This window comes from Embiotoca jacksoni, unplaced genomic scaffold (genome assembly GCF_022577435.1).
Source record: "Embiotoca jacksoni isolate LCO1_2020_lvr unplaced genomic scaffold, fEmbJac1.0.p SCAF_20, whole genome shotgun sequence".
NCBI lineage: Eukaryota > Metazoa > Chordata > Actinopteri > Embiotocidae > Embiotoca > Embiotoca jacksoni.
The window spans coordinates 9,243,493-9,256,836 of NW_027185341.1; the positions used below are offsets into that span (position 1 = coordinate 9,243,493).

At 43.9% G+C, this 13,344-nt stretch overlaps 1 protein-coding gene across 1 annotated transcript in view; it reads left to right on the forward strand.

Annotated features, from left to right (window-relative positions):
• Positions 1 to 299: 299 nt before the first annotated feature.
• pkd1b (polycystic kidney disease 1b) overlaps positions 300 to 13,344 on the forward strand; it is a 32,636-nt gene continuing 19,591 nt past the window's right edge. The window contains exons 1-16 of the mRNA XM_069156149.1: positions 300 to 375; positions 1,546 to 1,726; positions 1,824 to 2,026; positions 2,719 to 2,837; positions 3,126 to 3,273; positions 3,354 to 3,619; positions 3,719 to 4,483; positions 5,249 to 5,380; positions 5,595 to 5,740; positions 5,897 to 6,033; positions 7,389 to 11,056; positions 11,491 to 11,631; positions 12,214 to 12,496; positions 12,633 to 12,732; positions 12,881 to 13,009; positions 13,185 to 13,335. Of these exons, the coding sequence (XP_069012250.1) occupies positions 300 to 375; positions 1,546 to 1,726; positions 1,824 to 2,026; positions 2,719 to 2,837; positions 3,126 to 3,273; positions 3,354 to 3,619; positions 3,719 to 4,483; positions 5,249 to 5,380; positions 5,595 to 5,740; positions 5,897 to 6,033; positions 7,389 to 11,056; positions 11,491 to 11,631; positions 12,214 to 12,496; positions 12,633 to 12,732; positions 12,881 to 13,009; positions 13,185 to 13,335 (6,645 nt within the window). The remainder of the gene's footprint in view (positions 376 to 1,545; positions 1,727 to 1,823; positions 2,027 to 2,718; positions 2,838 to 3,125; positions 3,274 to 3,353; positions 3,620 to 3,718; positions 4,484 to 5,248; positions 5,381 to 5,594; positions 5,741 to 5,896; positions 6,034 to 7,388; positions 11,057 to 11,490; positions 11,632 to 12,213; positions 12,497 to 12,632; positions 12,733 to 12,880; positions 13,010 to 13,184; positions 13,336 to 13,344) is intronic.

Below are 13,344 nucleotides of genomic sequence, written 5' to 3' on the forward strand. Positions count from 1 at the left end.
ACGGCTGTTGCCGAGAGACAAAGTAGAAGTCGCCCAGGCGCTCACAGAGAGCGGAGAAGAGGCCTTTAAATCGACGACACCGCCGTAACTCACGGTGTGTCTGCAGGACGAGGGAAGGAGGCCGTTTAGTGGAGGGGAGCGTGAAGGGGAACGGAGACGAGAGGAATTTAAAAGGAGATTAGACTTGTCACTTTCAAACTTTAGACGAGCGGTCGTGACGAGAAAAAGATGAGAAGGATCCACGGATTCGTCTCTGCGATGCTCCTTATTCCTTCAGAGACGGTGATTCGCTCTGCAAGATGACGGCCACGCCGGCATCACAGAAACAGGCACCGCTCTGGATTCTTTGTGTGCTGTGGATCGGCACGGCGGCAGGTGAGATTTTTTTTTTTTTAAAGGAATGCAGCAGGTCAGTTCAAGTTGTAAGATATTTATTGTCAATGTTTAAGCACAATAAACATGCAGTTGCACCAACCTCAAATGATGAATTTGTATTTAGAGAATAAATACGACTTTGTTGGTCTTTGACCTTTTGTTGGATACTCCAAAGGTTCTTTGTACCAACTCGACTGGTCCAAGTCTCTAAACACTCTAAAAAGCGGAGGGTTAAAAACAGGAGATCACATCAAGTGAAATTCACGGGGTTTTTTTTGTTCTGTAAGGGTATACTGTATACTAATAATAATTCATATTTACATGTATTTAACCGTATCAGCAGCGACTACCTTTTATATTATTTTATCTAATGACATTTATTCGAGTCCCTCAACCAAGTACAGATTTGAGGTACTTTTCTTTCTGTATTTCTGTGTTCTTGTCTTTATAAATTGACTCCATAACAGTTCACAGGGAAGTATCGTACTCTCTACACCACTAAATTCATTCAACAGCGACAGTATAGTGACTTGTTACTTTTCAGATTAAGGTTTATGTCGTAGATAGATATACAGTATATTGTCTAAATTAATTCACTAATATATCATCATAGCAGGTCATTTATTTACCTAATGACTACGTTACTTTTTATACTTTACACAATTTTTGTTTTGATATCTCCTATGTAATTCTAGTTTTTAATGGAAGAGTTTTACTTTTAACAAAGTATTTTTGAATTGGGTATTTCTAATTTCACTGACTGTAAGTCAAAGACGTGAATATTTCTTCCGCAACTGCTAATAACCTTCCTGCGACAGCCGTCTTTGAATGTCCTTCAGATCTTAAAACACAGGTTACACACGTCACTTCACAGAGAACATCCTGTATGTTTGGATCAGAAGTCACAGTCACACAACAGAACAACTCTCCATATTAAACATATCAGTGAGAGTGTGTGATCAACGGAAACATGCTAAATGTGACACATCTTTCCTGTAATATTTCTTCTGACTCAGTTTGTCTGTTGAAGTAAATGAAGTGCTGGTTTTGAGTTGAATGAGCCGCCTCGCTTTGATTTCATTTACCCATATTTTGAGGCTGATTCTCCTGAGTCGTCGATTTGTCTCCTGCTCCCTGCTGTCTGCTGACTCTTGACTGTTGCTCTCCAAGACTACATTACCTGTCCTAAAGGAGCTCAGATCCACCTGTCCGGCCTGCGATGCTATTGGCTCTCTGACGTGACGTCGTCGTGGTTCGAGGCTCGGGATTCATGCAGAGAGAATCCAGGAGGGGATCTGGCATCTGCCGACGGCCCAGGGCAGCAACATTTCCTCCATTTCTTGTTTCCAGTGTGAGTCTTATGAACTATCTGCATTCATATCAGGTCTTGCTCCTCTGTTTTCAGTCTTGTAAAGGAGATCCACTGTCACCTTTCTATTGTTGTATAGGAAACCCACCGTGTGGGTTTGGCTGCAGGGATCGGGAGGAGAAGCGCCTGACCGTGTTGGGGAGGTGAAGCCACCAAGTGCAGCCTGGCAGGACAGAGACAGTCAGGGGGGGTGCACTCAGATGGACTTGGGGACACGGGGAAGGCGGAGGACGGCGCAGTGTGGTGGACGATACCATTTCCTCTGCGAAAAGGAAGTAACTGGTAAGACCTTTGTCTGCCTCCTGAACCACCAGGGCGTACTCTGCGGAGCTGGTATATATACTGTATGGAACCCAGTATCACACCTAACAGATCCATCAGTCCACTCCAGGATAGTGTGTCAGTGTCACATTTAGCTTCGCCCAGGCGTGGAAATAAGTTGTGTTCGGTTTCAGCCACCAAAAACCACTTGGTTAGGTTCAGAAAAACACTTCTGAGTTAACGTGAAGCACAAAAACTAAGATCGTGGTTTGGGTTCAAATAAGGAATTGTAATGTTACAAACATCATGTAAGTTAACTCAGAAATAAAAACAGTTTCTCAGTGTTTTCCACGTGTGATCACATGTATGACACGTAACATATGATAACATGGGGAAAAATGTGTGGAAAAGTTTTTACATGGGAATCTACACTGGGCTTCACACATTACACCATGAAAATGTTCCACAATCACATGTTTGCCATGAGCTAAAATACACGTTTCACATGTGCACAATCACGAGTTTTTGCCCACTGTGAAATTCATGTGTTTGATTTCTGTAAAAGTTACTTAATCTACATTAAACAAGTCAAATGTTACGTTATGTAAGAAGATTACTTATGGTACTAATAAGAAATTCCTGTTGATTTCTCTTTCTCATTGACCCAAACCCTGGTACCATGAGGTGATTTTGGTTTATTCCTCTTCATGCAGAGTCTTTACCGTCTATAGACAGCTACCTGACTGGATTGGTTCTCATGACCGGCGTCTACGCTGACACCCAGATACACCCCCTTCCCAGTGTCCCAGACATTGGACAGCGCACAGTGGAGGTTAGTAGGCTGAAACACTGATTCTTGACCAAATGAATCAAGATAAATCTGAAGGGTTTTTACACGATGAACAAGAAGGGAAAGAAAAAATATGGAATAATCAGGACTCCATCAAAATAAAAGTATGTGACAAAATGAGAACTTTTTGTTCGAACTCGTGGCTTGCAGATATATATTATAATATTATATTGTAGATAACAGTTAGAAGCTAAAAAGATCAGGAATCAGTGGTCTAAAACAGCGACACCCAACCTGTGTTCAATGTGATGCTCCTGTAATCCACCACAGATGCAGCTTTTCCCAGGCTTGTGGTTCAGTCATGCAGGTCAGCTGGTATCAGTGGAACTGGTGGTACAACCCAGCCCGGCCACCTCTCTGGCCCGCGTCCAGATCCTTCGACCTTACTGCAACCCCAACCACCACTTGGTACCTCCAGGTACGGAGCAACACTTACCGTGAGCGCCCCTAACTGTGTGTCCGATGCCGCTGGTAATACTCCCTCCGTCCCTCCGCCAGGTTGCAGCTCTCTCCTGAATCCATTCAGCTGCTGCTCAGCGGTGCCGCTGTGTAACACCACCGGGGGCTGCAGCGTGGGCCAGTACTGGTGCCATCTGCTGGAGGCCTGTGTGCCCACCGCTAGTCCATGCAGCCCCTACGACTCGGCGGCGGCGGGCCGCGGCTTTGCTTTACCGCCGAGGTACCTCGCCTTACCACCCTTCTACCACCTGGTGGCGGACCTGCCTCTGAGAGTAAACCCCAGCTCCGAACTGAAGACGATGAGCGTGAGTTGACTTTTGCGGCCACTACGGACCATTTGCTGTATACAGAATATTTCAGGCTACATTCAATCTCTGCACTTTGCCATTTTCTGTCTGCAATAGCTGCTTCTTCCAAAGCGAGCCATCACGGTGTACCCCGATGATGTTGTGGCTGTACAACACACTCTCGACTCGGGAGCGTTCCTGCATTGCCTGAACGGCGATGCCTCTCTGAACTCCCCTTGGCGCCAGAGTTACCTGTCCCTCAGGGGGACGGAGTGGGGAGGCTGGCTGGAGGGAGGCCTCACGTCACTACCCCGGGGAAGCAAGTGGGTGGACGGAGTGGTGTGTGATCTGAGGATGTTGTATGTGGACACGCTTCACGGAGCGACTGAGCACGAAGACATCCTTGACGACTTTCAAACAGAGACGACCACAGTCCCTCATATTAGGCCTCTAACTGCAGCTCCTCATCCTGGTCTGAGCTCTAAATTCAGACTTGATGTCATCCATCCCCTGCCGGATGAAAACAACCAGATTCATGTTCAAATGAATGTCCCAACTCTTATTGTGGTGAAGGCCTTGTTTGGTGAAACAGCCAGGAGCTCATGGTCAGCCCCGGTGCTCCAGACCGGAGTCCCCTTTCTACAGTCGTGCCCTGAGGAGGTGGTTCAGTCCTCACCTGGCTGTAAGAAACAGACCCATGAATCCTGGTTCTCCGCTGTGACTCTGGTGTTGCCGTCGCCGGGGGCTCAGATGTTGAACATCAGTGTGACGGATGCAGAAAGCTCTCAAAGTGTGACAGTGAAGGTGCGCAGCTACGAGGCGGTAACAGGACTCAGTGTGGAGCCTCGTGGATGCCCGAGGATGCTCATAGACACATCACAGGTAATCTATAACAAATGATTCTGTACTACCCCTGACTTTTCCCGACAGTTCATTATTACTGATGATGTCAAATATATCAACAAGTCCTGATTGGATTGGCACAACATCTGGTCAAGTTATTCTTGGTTCCCGGATAATGTGAGACTTGAATTTTGAGATCCTCTGTCTTCTCCACCAGCACCACCGAAATGTTGACATTAGTGGTTATTAGGAAGCTGCATGTCTTTACTTAACCGTGTGATGTATTTCTGTAAGACTTGGTTCAGATATTGACGTTACCCGTTAGACAGTCTGATTTACTGGATTTAGAACTTTGGTTTAAACCTTTCATCGTCCAACTATTTCAGTTGATGTTTTCCTCCCATTCCCCTACCTGCGTGTTACCTTTTTTTTTAAATCCCTGTCGCATCAGGAAACGACAACAACCACCTCAAAGTTAGCAAACTTACTCGTCAAATTTTGACGAAGATTTGGATCATACAATGAGGCAGACAAAAGTCAATTGTTCCTGATATTTTACTTCATGACCAGATAGGCTACCTGCAGAGCTAATGGTCTTCCCATCAACCTCCGCTGTACCATAGAAACCTATACTACGTAGTAACATCTATACAGCAGCATAGTCATTGTCAGCATTGTTTAGCTATAGCTGCAAGCATGGTGTAAATTATTTTGCTGACATATTTCCAGAGGATTGTGGCTATGAAAATAAAAAGCACCTTACAGGTTGTCACAGTGATATATTTGTCATGTTTTCTACTGCAGTCGTTTACAGCCACGGTGGAGAGTGGGTCTTCAGTAAATTTCACGTGGGTGATTGACTACCTGGAAAAGTTTGCCCACGAAGGGGAATCTTACAGTGTGATGTTCAAGAAACCTGCTGAGTATAATCTACAGGTAAGATACTTGTTCAATTTACTCACACAGTATTTGTTTTCATCATGTTTTTTAATATCAAAATTTAACGTTTAACTGTTCCCAGATTTAAGCCCGCTCTGCTTTAGGCTTGTGTTGAATCGAGAAAAAGGGTTTAAAAAAAAAAAAAGCAGTGTAAAGTCATCTGTTAATGACTCTCTGCTAGGTGACGGCGTCGAACCCTGTGAGCTCTCAGAGCCAGCAGATCCTCCTGACTGCTGATGAAATGGCACCACTGGCCCAGCCAGAGTTCCTGTCTGCCGGGGGGGTCGTAGCTCTAAATGCTGCTCACCTCTACACCGTGAGGGTCAAAGTGGATATCTCCCTTCCAGTTACAATCAGGTAATGGCGTCTCCAGTGTATCTCTCATACTGTATATATACAGTCTTTTATTAATAACCATCAGAAATCCTCAGAGAATATAGGGATGGCATACACATTTTACAAGAAGACAGAGGTCTTGTCTGGTTATTCAAAATGTGCGTGCGCCTCATGTAGATGGGATTTCGGGGACGGCGGTAACAATGTCGTTCACACCCAGTCGGCTCCGTGTCAGAGCATGGAAGGGCTCGAGGAGAGAAGAGAGAAGCAGGCGTATGTCCAGGACTCAATGCACCACACCTATACTATCCCAGGTAAACACACACACACACACACACACACACACACACACACACACACACACACACACACACACACACACACACACACACACACACACACACACACCACTATAGAAGCTGCACAAATGCAATATATACAGAGGGATCATGTACTGTGTACTCTGCAGTTTCCCTCAACTCTACTGAGAATTTAGTTGTTTTTCAGCTTATTGTCTTAGTTTTACATCCCACGACTCTCAACTCTCAACACCTTTGCTTCTAACAGCAGCAGCCTTTTTCAGTTAACACGGTTTGATAAACCCACCGCACACCACCTGACAAGCATTGACGAAATAAATATCAGGTGAACATATTGGAGCATTAAGGAGATTAAGCAAAGCATATCTCCCATAAGCAGTTGGTGCAAACCAAAACAAACAGAAACACAGAACCTGCTGAATGCTAATGTTGCTCTTGCATCTGCTGCATGTGTAATTAGGAGAGTGATTGCCTAATTATCTATTTTGTAAAATGCTTCTGGTGCCCAAATTGATCAAAGTGTCAAATATATTTAATAGTGCTTTAAATAGCATAGACTGTACATAAATAACAACGCAGTCTCTTGGGCTAAAAAGTGAAACCAATGCAAAAGAGCCTTAATGTGCAATACAACTGAGGGCCACTAGGGGCTGGCTTCAAAAAACACCAGGCTCCAAAAAACTGCCATTAAAAGCTTCAACTTCTTGGCTTCATGAAGTGCAAAGACAATATTTTTTTTGTACCCAAATTGTTTTTGTATCATTTGTTAAATTCACTCCTGATCAGTGTTCAGGTGGTTCTTTTTTAAAATAATTACATAATTATTTACATATTCATCGTTAAAGAAAGGTTATGTTTGGCGGTGTGGCTGGTTAAATTGACACCCCTGGAGTGCAGTCAGGTTTCTGTGTAGATGGGCGGGCATAGTGTCCTCACTTTCTCCATCAGAGCTTTCAAATATGGTCACTACTGGCTCCAAAAACCAAGATGGCAACAGCCAAAATACCAGAATCGACAGTTTAAAAGTGCAGTTCAAAAGGTGACATCATCGCGGGTTGCCAATCGTTAAAGATACAGCCAACTTAACCAACGTTAAATGAAATCTCCGTCAATATTTTAGGTCAGCTAGTTAAAGTGTCTGTTTGCTGCTGTTTTGACACAGATCTATGTTTTGTTTGGCGATATATTTAGACCTCATTTTGGTCTTTTTTATTCATAGGTTCATACACCGACACCTTACTTTGGCAACATCATAGTATCAAGAACAACACTCTGGTTGACTCTGTGTTGTCTTCTTACTTATCAGTACATCAAAGTAAATGCCTATTCTCTGTGTTTGCTCATTCCAGAGGACTACACACTTCGTGTTCAAGTCTCCACTCAACATGACAACACTGACGCATCCACGAAGATAAATGTCCGTCCTCAGTTAAATAGCCTCCTCATTTCCCCTTCTACTCCGGTGCGCATCGTCAAAAAACCCTTTCATCTAGAAGCTTTTGCCGAGCCTTCAGCCTTTGCTGTCTTTTACACATGGGACTTTGGCGATGGCTCCAAAGCTGTCCAAGGCATCCACCGCAAAGTCAGCCACAGTTTTGGATCTTCAGGAGTTTACAACATCACAGTATGTGCCAGCAACAGCCTGACTTCATTGACCGCCTGTCTTGTGGTGGTAGTTATGGAGGAAATCTCTGGATTAGGTTTAACCTACAACGGACCAAGTGAATTAGGGTCTGCTACAGATTTCAAAGCTGCAGTTGCCACTGGTACCAGTCTCATGTGGGAAATTGACTTTGGTGATGGGTCCCTGCAGGAAAATCTTACAGATGGTTCAATCTCCCACACCTACAAGTTTCCAGGGAACTATAAAGTTGAAGTGACTGTCTCTAATTCTGTCAGCCAAGCTCATCAGACTATCACCATTGAGATCTACAGTTTGACTGTTAGCGGAGTTCTGCCAACAGAATGCGTCATGAGTGGAAAAGACATACAGTTTACCGCACTGGTGAATGGAAACATATCCATTCTTGCTTTCCATTGGCTGTTCGGAGACGATTCACCTTTAACTGTAGTGACGGGGCAGTCGACAGCCGTGCATACATTTCCAAGCCATGGGATTTTCCACGTTCATTTGACTGTGATCAGTTCTGTTACCTCTGTATCATTTAGTACAAGCATCTATGTCCAAAGTCCAATAACTAATGTTGCGGTGTGGTCATCACAGGACTTTGTGGCAGTTGGACAAGAGGTTTGCGTCACAGTGTTAGTTTCCCCTGAACAAATAACAGGTTACCAATATAACTGGTTGACTAACTCCTCAAGTGTTGCTGCCATGACAGAAAACTCTCGGAGGTGTTTTGTATTTCGAGATGAAGGTGTTGAAGAGCTGTCAGTCATAGTTAGTAACAAATTCAGTAACAAAACAGCTAAAGCTAATATTTCCATTCAAAAACCTGTGAGTAAGCTTTTTGTTGCGCATGATAGTCAAAGTGACACACTGACGGTCAAAACATTTGTATCATTTTGGGTAGTGAGTTGCGTTGGCAGCAACGTGTCAGTGCTGTGGGACTTCGGCGACGGCTCTCCGGTGGAACAGAGGCGAAACGTGTCACATGTCTTTACCTCGACGGGTCAATTCACAGTCAACGCCACAGCATTTAACGCCATTAGTAGGGACTCTACAACCCTCAAAGTGAATGTTTTACTTCCTGTTTCAGACCTTTCACTTCACACCAACCAGCCTTACGCTGTGGTAGGAGAGGAAACTCTTATCACAGCAATTAGCAGTGCGATTAGCAGCACTAGCTACCATTGGACAGTAGAGGGTATAACTTCAACCAAACAGGGGACTTATCAGTTTCGATTTGTCTTCCCCAAACCAGGAGTGTATCAAGTAAGGGTTATAGCACAGAATCTAGTGAGCAAAAGAGAAGCAGCTATTTTAATTGAAGTTTTTGAAAGAATAGAGGGTCTTAAGATTGAATGTCCAAGCTGGACAAATATGAAATATGCACCAACTCAGGAGGAAATGCTGTTTGTTGCTTCAGTCACCAAAGGCTCCAACATCTCCTATCACTGGCTTGCTGCAGAGAGTGGAAGAAACCAAGGAATTACAGGTGATGGAGAGCTTTTTCATGTGTTAGCTGAAACTCCTGGCAGTATTTCTGTCCAGCTTCGAGCCTGCAATATCTTGGGTGAGGCTACCGGCAGTGTTTCCCTAGTGGCAATCGAACGTGTAACAAGTGCACACATAGCAACACAATCAAACATTGTGACTTTGGGGAAAGGAGTTCACATCTCTGTATTTGTGGATACCGGATCAGACCTGGAGTACCTTTGGTATGTGGATACTGATCTTTCACCTCTGCAGACACATGTACCCTTTCTGCTTTACACTTTCCCAAAAGTCGGTCATTGTCTTGTCAGGGTTTCAGTTCAGAATGTCTTTAGCCAGAGTAACGACACCAAACAGTTTTTGGTTCAGGAAGAGGTCCAAGAGGTGGACTTTCAAATTGACCAAAAAAACAACCCATTTTATGTCAATGCAAGTGCTTCTTTTTCTTTTCGTGGGTTCGCCCACAAGGGAAACGATCTTCACTGGAACTGGAGGGTAAAATATGTTAAACAGAACCTTTTTTCATCCATCAACCAGAGTTTTATCTACGGATTTCCACATGCAGGCATCTACAAGGTGTATTTGAATGTCTCCAATGGGTTAAATTTTCAGGTGGTTTCACACAGTGTCACAGTCCAGGAATCAATCAAAGGTCTTCTGCTGAACATTAGCAAGTCCTCCCTCTGCGCTGAGGAACCAGTTACGTTTATTCCAACAATATCTGAAGGAAGCAATGTTAGCTTTGTTATAACATTCCAAAACAAAGATTGGACTCAAACTGAGGATATTATCGAAGGCCAGATGACCACATCCAGCCTTCCGGTTGGGAAACACAAAGTCACAGTGACAGCTTTGAACCAGGTCAGTAGTGCTGAGGCATCCTCTAGTATTCTAGTAACTGAGCATATTCAAGGTTTACGACTTGTAAACTGTTGTTCCACCACTCTAGAGGCTCTGAAGGGAGTCCAGTTCAAGGCAGAAGTTCGAAGTGGTTTTCCAGTCAACTACACCTGGATATTTCACTTGGAAAGGTTTGAGCCTAAGTGGCTCATTGGGCAAGAAGTGATCTTTACTCCATCAGAGAGTGGTTTGTTGTCTGTGAATGTGCTAGCCAGCAATGGAGTCTGCTCCCAGAAGGTAAACAAGACTCTAACAGTTGAGTGGCCTATTAAGACGATCCAACTTGTCTGTCATTCAGAGAAAATATTTGTTGAACATGCTGTCAGGTTTTCTGCAACAGTGATTAAAGAGAGTAATGTCATATACCTTTGGGACTTTGGAGGTTCCACTGAAGTAATGGTGTCAAACTCAAGTGCCGTCAATCATACGTATTATACTCCTGGGAAATACAGTGTTACGGTCAAAGCTCTCAACAGTGTCAGCCATGCATCCACCCAGCTACAACTGGAGGTGGAGGAGCTTCAGTGTTCCAGCCCACAGCCCTCTCTAGTCCAGAGCCAGTCCACTATCTTCAGGTCAAGACCAAGTTTCTTCGAAGCGAGTGTGGACAACAACTGCTCTGTTTACAAGACTACCTATCTGTGGGAGATATTCAGAGAGTCATGCTGTACCAATGGCAACATTTTGTCTGGGAACAAAGTCATTCTACGAAGTCATGAGGTCCCAACTTCACCTTCGCTCTTACTCCCAAAGTATATGCTTGATGTTGGACACTATTGCCTGGTATTCACAGTTTCATTCCAAGGAACTCCTCTACTCGCTCAACAGAAAACCAACATCACAGTAGTCCATTCTTCGTTGGTAGCTGCCATCAAGGGAGGCTCCCACAGACTTTGGCCCAGTATTAGTGACCTTGTCCTGGATGGGTCTGAATCTCATGACCCTGATATGGAGCCAGGAGTAGAGGATACACTGCAGTATCACTGGGCCTGCATGGCAGAGGTAAGCACCTCTTGATGAGAAACTATCTGTAATGTCTTTGAAATTGTACAAGTAATAATGGCAGCATTAAAAGCACAACAAGTGGTTGGATAGATTATTTGTGCAACACTTGTCTTACTACAGTAAAATCGGTACTTGCAGAACTCCAAAAAGTCTTGTTCGGTGAAGCAGCCCGTTGGGAGTAACAGCAGGAGGATGACGATACTCAGCACTCAGCTGCACCCAGGCACAGTCTATATTTTCACCCTCATGGTACACAAGGAAGGGAGGACGCCTGCTTCTGTCAACCAGACGGTATGGAGTTATGTTCGATATCTCTTGCAAATTGGAGATTTAGGCAGTTATGAAAGAACTTAGCAAAAAGCTACTTAGCTGAATGAGGCAAATATTTGACCTCGAAGAAACAGCACCTATTGACGTCTCATCTCTTTCAGGTAACTGTGAGCGAAGTTCCAGTTCTTCCTGTGACTGTGGAATGCTTATCCTGTTCTGTCCTCGCCTCCACTCACCACATCAGTTACACCACCCCTGCCATGCTTGCTGGACGATGTGGACAATGTGATGACCAGGTTCAGGTCAATATTCGGACCCTTAAATTTCAGAAAAATCCACTTAATGAAAATAAATTCTGTGAATAAATCAAAAGTTGCAGCATAAGGAAATTCCTTGCTGAAAAACCTGTCACATGAAAATGAACACAGTAGTACAAATGGAAAGTAAATCTAACAGGGTGCTTTGATTTGAGTCTCTGATGTTGATTTTTATGTTCATCTGCTTATAAAATGTACTTGTGATTGGACAGTTTAATCTAGATTAATTATTTATAAAGTTTAATCAAGTTTTTATTATTTCTTAATCTTTATTTCACCAGAAAAAGTCTGACTGAGATAAAAAAAATAAAAAATAAATCTCTTTTACAAGCATGTCCTGGCCAAAGACAACAACGGCATAATTAAACGAACAGTGTCGGAGAACATTAGATAAAATAAATATAACAATTTACAATGAAAATAAATGAATTACAGAATCCTAAAATATAAATATTCATCAATAAATGCATGTAATGTGCAGATAAAATATTCATATAATGGTTATTGAAATATACAAGTGTACACAGATAATAAAACACTCAGTATTATGTTGCTCTATTCACACAGTACAAATGGAGAGCTGAGGACCAGAGCGGCCTGACCCTTGACCTTGATGAGGTCGCACCCTCTACAGGAACACATTCTCCTAACTTGGTGATGCGTTCAGGTGTCCTGCAGCCAGGTCAGAGTTATTCATTTACCCTCAATGTATCCCATCCTGGCAGCGGGCGATGGGGCAGCGCCACCCTGACGATAAAGTTAAACAATCCACCACACGGCGGCCGATGTGATCTGAGTCCAGAGTCTGATATACGTCTGCTGGAGACGGTGGTCACCTACAACTGTTCAGGTAACAATGTGGTGTCAGCAGAGGTGCTGTAACATCCAAATTGCATTGACATGTCTTTAACAAGACAGAATATGAAATGCTTCTTCCACTGTTGCTGTATCTGACTGTGTCTTCCAAACATCTTCTCTTTTGGCAGGATGGCGACATGATGAAAGCCCGACCTCTCAGCTGATCTATACCTTGCAGGTGGCACAATGCCCACTCAGCGCTATGTGCCCTGTGCTCACTCTCTACAGGTGAATACTGGACTCCGATTACAATCATATAACAGACAAAGTGTAAAACTGCATTCATGAGTAAGGTTTGCCTTTGTTTCCTGACAAGTTCAAGCCTTTATTCATGGGAGTTTACACGGTTTGATTTGTCTTGTGTTCTTCTCCTGAGGGGGCTTCGGTCAACGATCAGAAGCCTGGTTCCTATGGGAATTCCTGGGCAACAAAAAAACATGTCAGTCATCACAGTTATTCTGCTGGTCGAGGACCATCTGGGGTTGAAGGTCACTGCTATGAACAGGTAAACAAAACAAGATTCCAGGCAACTGGTGCAAAATAAGCAGCATAGGTGTCTGTTTTTGTGCTTTACCAGCCACTGCACTTGGACACAAGTCAGGAGACTAATTTAAGAACCAATCAGCTTTAACATCTTGGTTACGTTTAGCGAATTTAGTCCTGATTCCTTCGTTTACCAGGACGCTGACAGTTGAAAATCCTGCAGTGGATGAAGTCGCCAGCCGGCGGCTCAGAAACAAGCGCCAGACAGAACTGTGGGCTTTAGTCCAACATGGCAACCCTCAGGAGATCATCCCATACTCTATTGCCCTCACCAGCAAGCTCAATCAGGTGGTGTGT